At 49.9% G+C, this 8,144-nt stretch overlaps 3 protein-coding genes across 3 annotated transcripts; all 3 read left to right on the top strand.

Moving 5' to 3' along the window:
• Positions 1-1,597: 1,597 nt before the first annotated feature.
• On the top strand, positions 1,598-4,292 carry N7462_000151 (uncharacterized protein; the record flags this gene model as incomplete). The annotated part of the gene is made up of 6 exons (XM_057071877.1): positions 1,598-1,765; positions 1,862-2,497; positions 2,630-2,781; positions 2,844-3,020; positions 3,110-3,466; positions 3,617-4,292. 6 exons carry the CDS (start codon positions 1,598-1,600, stop codon positions 4,290-4,292), a joined length of 2,166 nt encoding a protein of 721 aa, XP_056938407.1.
• A 1,273-nt stretch (positions 4,293-5,565) lies between these two features.
• Positions 5,566-6,330, top strand: N7462_000150 (fungal specific transcription factor domain-containing protein; the record flags this gene model as incomplete). Its single annotated transcript, XM_057071876.1, has 1 exon — positions 5,566-6,330. One exon carries the CDS (start codon positions 5,566-5,568, stop codon positions 6,328-6,330), a length of 765 nt encoding a protein of 254 aa, XP_056938406.1.
• A 72-nt stretch (positions 6,331-6,402) lies between these two features.
• On the top strand, positions 6,403-7,650 carry N7462_000149 (fungal specific transcription factor domain-containing protein; the record flags this gene model as incomplete). Its single annotated transcript, XM_057071875.1, has 1 exon — positions 6,403-7,650. The coding sequence occupies one exon, from the start codon at positions 6,403-6,405 to the stop codon at positions 7,648-7,650; it is 1,248 nt and encodes a 415-aa protein (XP_056938405.1).
• Positions 7,651-8,144: the final 494 nt, after the last annotated feature.

Raw genomic sequence — 8,144 nt, 5'->3', positions numbered from 1 at the left:
ATTAATACCTAGTGTGCTTGTCTAATTCTCTCCCGCTTTCCGTCAGCCCAGACACATTACACCTTTTAATTGTTCTGGCACATAGAGGTTCTTCGACGGTGACTGATGCGGGGCGTCGGATTGCTTTCCTTTTGACTCTTTCTGTGTTTTGTTGGGAGGTGCATTCGTGGCTACGGAATCCCATGGAGTATGCAAAAGATGTGCTCGTATTACATTACAATAATCCAGCGTCTGTCCTTTTTTTTCCCCCTTCTTTCTTCTTAATTTTTCTCTCTTTCTATTTCTTTTTCTCACTTGCATCATTTTTACTGGCTGCATCTGCACCCGTGGGTTTCCTCCCTTTTTGGCCGAGTGCTGTATTGGAGTGTCCGAGTCAATGCCATTCTTCTGATGGATTGTTGAAACTGAGAGCTGTCGTAGATCCAAAATACTTGCCACTGTATTGCGTCTAAGTCGATTTCGCGTTGATCCTAGCTAAATTTGTTCCTCGATTCTACTGTAGTATGCTGGATGGCCGACTGGCGAACCGGACAGGGCCCGTCGTTGGACTAGTTTTGCATTAGTTCCCGGAATCAATTCTCCTGGTTCCTTTCCTTTATTTCTTTATGAACTGGTCTGGTTTGTTTGTAAATCCTTACTATTTGCAAAAAAAAGTCCTTCGTGTATGCTACCCCGGCCTCTGCCGCTGCACCCATTCTTCGCCGGCCGATGCCCATGTCTGTTTCGACAGCCATTCTCACCTGATCTTCTCAGGAATCCCATTGCAAGTTTTCAATCTTGTCACAAACCAAGTCTGTCTCCCACTGGTTCAGCATCACACTGGCATCATCACGTGTATTCGGCATTTTGTTCCGACAAACAACGTTGCCGTTTCGCCATCCTGCTATCCTGTTTATCTCAAGACATCGCAGGGCCCCACATCCCCAAAGAGTACAATGGCTTTCTGACTGGCCTGTCAGAGCAAGCCACATCAGGCTGGTCGAATCGGGTGGCCGTCTGCAACACTCTGGGCGTCGCTGACTTCCAAGAAGCAGAGGCTGGCCTGGCCGTCAGTCGGCGGAGTTTTGTTCCTGATGACTTCAGTGCCCGTCATCCAGATATCATGCGGGCTGGGCGACAATGCGGATTTTACAAGGTCGCAGCCGACGATCATTCAGGGAAATATCCTTGAATTTTCATCAACCGGCGAAAATAGGCTCAGAAGATCTGTGCGGAGCGTATGCGTGATAATCACCATGTCTTGCTTCTCTTCCCATCGGGTGGATTACCTGCACAGAGCCCGGAGACTCTTCGACTGTCCCATACCTGGCTGATGTTGCCGCCGCCATCGAGCGGGATCTACTTTCGCCTGCCTGAATTACCATCCATCCAGGCCTCCATTCATGTTGTGGCCATTCGCAATGGCGCCTCTTTGCCCCCGTCGTCATTAAGTGGCCGCAATGCCTCGTATCGCAAGAGACCCCATGCCTCTTTGTCTATATATCTCGCTAGAGCGGCTATGACTGCCGCCTTTCGTGTTATATCCATGCAAGCCCGCCTCTCTATACATACTAATTAGGCCCTGTACATACGCGCACACAATTCAGATATCCACACCATGGCCGAGCAGCGCCTCAGCCTTGCCCCAGGCCCGTCGCCCACCTCCGAGCATGACAGCCCTCCGCGCGAGATCACAAAGCAATTTTCTAGCTCAGGCTCAGGCTCGAGCTCTTGGAAGAAACGGGTATCCACCGCATGCCTCGCATGCAAGAAGTCTAAGCGCAAAGTGGGGAGACCTTTTCCGTCCAATAACTTCCCCTAGCCCCAAGTACTGAAGACTAACGGACACCCGCGCCCGCGCCCGCGCCGTGGACTTATATAGTGCTCTGGCTCCGCACCTTGTGAAAACTGCCGTGCCTTCCAGAGGGTCTGCATCTTTGATGAATCGCTCGATCAGCGCCGCCGGGTGGCCGCGAAGCGCACTGCCGACGAACTTTCTTACCACCGTGACCTGCTGAACGATCTCTTCCAGCTCGTCCGTGACGCCGACGAGCCCAAGGCCCTGCACTTACTGGGTCTGATCCGACAAAACACACCAGCCAGCGATATTCGTGCCTATATCACTGATACCCTGACCGACCTAGCCGTCGCAGGGAACTCCGCTTCCACCAGCAGCGTCAGCGGCAGCAGCCTCGCAACTAGCGAGGCGATATCAAAGATCGAGGATGCACGAAACCTGATCAATGTTGAGGGCACGACGCCCACGTTTCGCCGCAAAGTCATGGATATCCATTTCCTATGCGACGATGCCCCAGTCAAAGTCCCCGCCCACCCATGGACCCGGGTTACTCAGGATGCGGATCTGGTGGCACATCTAGTGTCGTTGTATTTCACATGGAATTATCCCTTCCATGCGTTTCTGGACCAAGGGGTGTTTCTGAGGCATATGGCTCGTGGAGAGCTGAGCTCGGAGTTTTGTAGTCCTTTTTTGGTGAATGCGTTATTGAGTAATGCCTGTGTAAGTTCTATCTTTTTTTGTTTGTTTTTTTTTTTTTTTTTTTTTTTTTGTTTGCATGTCTTACCCTATTACTACCAAGCTCTGTTGAAATCGATTCCACACGGCACAAAAAGTATGCTCATGCATGTATAGTATTTTTCCGAGTTCTCTGAATCATATGTCGTGGAAGGAGATATTTCCTCCAAAGGAACCGACTTCCTCGCCGAGGCTGAGCGTTTGAAAGACGAATTGCCCGTTCAGCCTAGTCTGGCGTCATTGCAAGGCACACTACTCATGTATGAACGGTGCGTGGACTCAAGACCCAACTCCACTAGATCGCTTTGTTTGTTGGAACTGAGAATATCAGGTATGCGATGCTGCGAAATGATGATTTGGGCTATGTTACCCTGCATGAAGCAATTCGCATGGGGGAGTCCTTGGGCCTGGTTGGGAGCAAAGGGCCGAGATTGACTTCGGAGCAATTGTCCCTAGACATGGATATTTCATGTAGGCGGACGGCCTGGGGCTTGTTTAATCTTGACACGTGAGTAACTTGGGCTGATGTTCTATGGATCCTGTGGAATTGGATATTCAGATATAAGTTATGACTGACATAAAAACTTAATACGCTAGTATGGTACATACGGGATTTCTCCGCCCTTGTTTAATTAACTATGTCAATATACCGCGCATAGATCTTACTCTCCCCGAAGATCAGTCGCTCTGGAGACCATACCCGACGCATAGAGAGGCTTGCTTGTCCTACTCAAGTCTTTTTTTTGATGAGGCGTGTAACTTATCCACAATTGCGCGTGATATCTCGCAGAGCATGTTTGCAGACCAGCGTGGCGCGAGTGGTGCATTTGATACCGAGACCGACCGTCGACAAAGCCGAGATAATTTATATGAACAGCTGAGACGTTGGGATGAACTTTTGCCTGAAGCAATTGAGAATGGAGGGCAATTTTCGCCGCATGTTATTCTCCTGAAGTAGGTAACCCGACTATACATTTCTTTTTCGGGATATACGCCTATGTCAAACGTTTTCATGGAAAGAATGAACTCAGACTAAGGCTACTCGACATCGAACATGCTTTTTATCAACTTGAAGCGTTCTATTTTACTTATCTTCTTTTCTAGGATGCGGCATAACACCCTGATTATCAATTTGTTTAGTTGCATTTCCAGAAATCGAGTCCCCAGCACGACTTCCGAAGCTCCTAAGACCCCGGAGAGCCCTCCATCTCAAACACTGGACTCAAAATTTAATGCATGGGAGACCGCACAAGCCGCGGCTCGGCAAATCGCCATGCTCACACGGCTGCACCGTCGTGACTACGGCCTGGGTCGCGCGCATCCGTTTGCCATGTATGCAATCAACCTCGCCCTTTTCACAATGCTGGAGCAGAAGTCATTTGATGTACTCGACTCGGACTTCCTCTCTCTCGCCAGCGCTTTCTCCATTGTCGCCAGCCGGTCGGCGCTGGGGCGAAACCTGTTCCATATCTTCCGCCAATCGGTGCGAGCCAAGGCGCAAGGAGATCGACTCCGAGATTCAACAATGATCACGGATGATGTCAAGGGATTGTTCGACGAATCGCCTTCGACGAAAGGTCACTCTCGCTTCGATGAATATGCGGAGGGGCTCGAGAAACTAAACCGGGATCGAAAGTATCATGGCATTGGCAGTGAATGGGGCCAAAATCTCCAAGACTACCCCGGACTGGGATTGTCAGAGATGCTTGACCGTTATGAGAGCTTAAGCCTGGGCAAAGACGATGTTTTGACTGAGCGGTATCGCCCCTTTGAATGCTGAATTTTCGGATCAACTAGAAAATTTGACGGGGACACGAGGTGTTTGAAGTTGTTATTGAATCCGTGTTCACACGGAACCCCGTCTGTCTGAACACATCCCGGCCTATGTGACCGGTCTATAAGTTGTTGTGGTCATATGCTGCCCGCATCCAAGATAGCTTGGATAGCGTGTCGATCTAATCATCTGGACTTGTGAGGACGGGAGGAATTTGTTTGTCTGCTTTTATTACGGTGGTTCGGACCTCCACCTTTTGACGTCACTCTTTTGCGCCTCGGCCCATCATACGTTTGATGTCGACCCACCGTCAGCACCGAAGCATGATTATTGGTTCCATCACTCCTCGAAGTCACATCACTGTGCCCACTTGAGATGGGTCTGCTACTGATGTAAAGCGACGCAGAAGCGCAAGAGGGGCAAGGCAAAACGGGTGAGCGACTATCCAAACCACGAAATCCTGTTTGGAACCCATTCGCCATGATGAACCAAAAATTTGTGCTGCAAATCGATTCTCATCTACCATTCTTCATACTCTGATCAGGCCCGTGAAAGCTTGCCTTACGACTTCATTCTTTCGATCTCAGCATATCGACCCTCGTTATTGAGATGGCTGTGCCTTTTACCTGATGTATGGCCCGCATAATCCCTTGGGGCACCAGAGTCCCGCGTCCCATTCCGCGGGGGTCGGAGTCTACTGGCCAGCATCTATCAGCCCCGGCTCCCCTGCGCCACCTGAGTCGCATGTATATGCGAGCGGAAATTCATATTTCCCGCCTATCTCACAATCGATAACCCCAAACACACTGGAGTCATACTCTTCCTCGTCAGTATCTGCTCCAGGTCCCGCCAATCATGCCGTTCCCCCGAAAAATCCCAAAGTCGCCATACCTCGACTCTCCGCCCCTCACGCACCCACTGACCGACGTCGTTCCACACGCGCATGCGAGCCTTGCCGGCAACGCAAAATCAAATGCGATGCTACCAGACCGACATGCGGGCAATGTGTTTACCACAAAAGCCAATGTGTCTTCGAGGATGTCAAGCGGGTTCGAGACCAGAGAATGCTCAGAAACCTGACTCGTCAAGTTGATTACTATGGATCTCTGCTCCGTAGCCTTGAAGGGCAGGTTGATGCACCTACAGCGCGCAGGATTAAAAAGGCGCTGAAGGTAAGTATAAACAACAATAACACCCCGGATGCGTCCCGGGCTTTTCGATAGCCTGTCATACATTGTCGTGTACAGTCCTTAATAACCTTTTGGATCTGTTGATGTAGATGAAATTCGATGGTTCTTCGTCTCAATCCGGAAACAAGGACCGCAAAGCAGATGATTCGGATTCTGCGGCATCTGTGGGATCGCTTGAAGCTATCGACGTAGTCGATGAAGATCTGAATCGCAACGAGGATACCCGCGCTGCTGGGTTCTTTGGCAAAAGCTCGGAAGTTTCATGGATGCAGCGTTTGGAGGGCGAAGTGGAAAATACTCGCATTGACCATGGGCTTGTAGGAATTGAGACGCCCGACTTGACCTCTCAGCCTGAGTTGCAAGACCCACGCCCAAAGGGCTCTGCGCCGCCACGTGAGCGGCAAGATATTGAAATCCCTCTTGCCAGCATGAACTATCATCTGGATGATCTGGAAATTCCTGTCATAAACGACTCCAACCCATTCGTGATCCCGCCGCGTGAGACCGCGGATGAATATTTTAATGCGTATATGACTTATGTACATCCTACATTTAGTGTCATTCGGAAAACGGCCTTCACCGCTCAATATCTGCAATTCTTTGAAAGATGGGCGAAGCCGCCCCAGAAGTGGCTAGGCATTCTGAACATGATATTCGCTCTTGGCTCTCACTATTACAACTTAGCTAACCCCCTGAGCAGCCGGAGTCGCGAAGACGGGCTGGTCTTTTTGACGCGGGCTCGCCAACTTTGTCTTACCGACAATGTCCTTTTCGAACACGCCGATTTACAACAGATTCAATTGGAGTTTCTGGTGGCACTTTATCTGCTTTGTTTGGGACAGGTCAATAGGTAAGGCCATAGTGAGATAGCTGGATGGCCTGGACTTTCCATGCTAACCCGGACCAGGGCAACTAAACTGTCAAGCATGGCTCTTCAGTCTGCTCTCTCATTGGGAATCAATCTCCGTCTTACCGATGATCGAACGCATGATATATCTAAGGAGGCTCGTGCTCGTCTTTGGTGGTCTATCTATTCCTTCGAGCACCTTCTCGCATCAATGCATGGTCGAGCATCGTGCATCGGGGAACATCTATGCGCCTTGCCAGCTCCGCTGCCCGTTGAAGAAGAGACATTCGATCAGCCTGAAATCGTGAGCCTTTTACAAGATCGTACATTGCGGGAGGCCAAACTCTGTCCGACGCTATTTGAGACTACTCCCCAATCTCAGACTGGATCGAGCTGGGTGACTGAGTGCAAGCCTTGCCCGTCACTGTTTTTCTACTGCCTCGTCGACCTGTCCCTTATATCCCAAGCTGCCTTGAATAAAGTCTACAGCATGGAGGGTATTCGCCAGGGACCCAGCCTGACAGAATATCGCCTCCAACAATATTCATTACTCCTTGATCGGTGGCTCACGAAAGTCCCAGCCAATTATAAATTCATCGTCCCAGATGCAGGACCTTGGCATGTCAATCACGCCCATCTAGATGATCTCAATACCCCATTTGCGCGTGAACGTGTTTGTCTTGCGTTGAGCTACTATTCAGCCCGCATAACTCTCTGTCGGCCCTGTTTTACCCATTCACGTACCCCTCTAAGTCCAGACGCGAGCCCACGTGCTAAAATGAAAACCGAAATGGCCACTCAAGGTCTTCAAGCCGCCTGTTCGCTGATCTCGATCCTCCCTGAGGAAGTAGATGTCACCTGGTTGGCACGCGTCACCCCAGGGTGGAGCTTTCTACACTTCCTAATGCAAGCCACAACAATCCATCTCCTTTCCTTGTTATATTGCACTCCCGCTGTCGCGCTCAAAACCTGGAACGAACAGCCAGGTCAGCCTACCTCTGGCGAAACGTCAACCTATATTTACCCGCCTCTCAGGGCGGCCGATATCAACGCAGTAATTATGCAGACCAGAAAGGCATTAACCTGGATTCACGCTATGGCTTCTGTCGATCCTGCGGCTCGGCGTGCGTTCCTGATGAGCGACGGCGCCATTAGGAGGATCGCCCCTGTGTTGCAGATCGATCTGCGCGATTGGCCGAGCTCAGAAACATTGGCTGGTGAGATTGTGAATGATGGTGTAACTGATGGCGGGGATACAGGGCTCCGCATGGATACGTTGGAGGACCTGGTTGATTTTGAAGGCCATGGGTCTTTGTCTTTTGAGTGAAGTTTGATTTTGAGGGAAAATCGGTCATGATATTGTCAATCTCCCTTTCTCTTTCTTTTTCCATAGTGACCAAAGTCTGAGACCCATGCTTCCAACATTTCGACGATTAAACCTGAACCAAAGGTGGTCGTCAAATTTGCCTTCTCCCCCCCTCGCAGTGCTTTCTGATTAAGCGAGGGGAAAGGAGCAAGTAAAGTTTGGCCATGTTCAGCTGAGAAGGATTTTCGTTGACGAGTTGCAAGAGAAATTTAATTTGACGAGGGATATTAAAAATCAATACCCGTTTATTCACACTACTATAATGAACTTTCACTGAGGAACAATAAAGCCATAGATAATCACCCGGAGAATTAATGTTATCCAAGTAGGTTCAATGCTCATTTGATCTCCATTGACTACTCCCCGCACTGGCCCTTTCAGAAAGAGAGAGCAGAAAGCCATGTAGAACCTTTCCTTGGCGGACTAGATCATCTTCCTTATTATCTCCCTGCACT

This window comes from Penicillium macrosclerotiorum (assembly GCF_028827735.1).
Source record: "Penicillium macrosclerotiorum strain IBT 26536 chromosome Unknown utg000001l_segment0_segment0, whole genome shotgun sequence".
NCBI lineage: Eukaryota > Fungi > Ascomycota > Eurotiomycetes > Eurotiales > Aspergillaceae > Penicillium > Penicillium macrosclerotiorum.
This window is presented reverse-complemented; position numbering and strand designations above follow the sequence as displayed.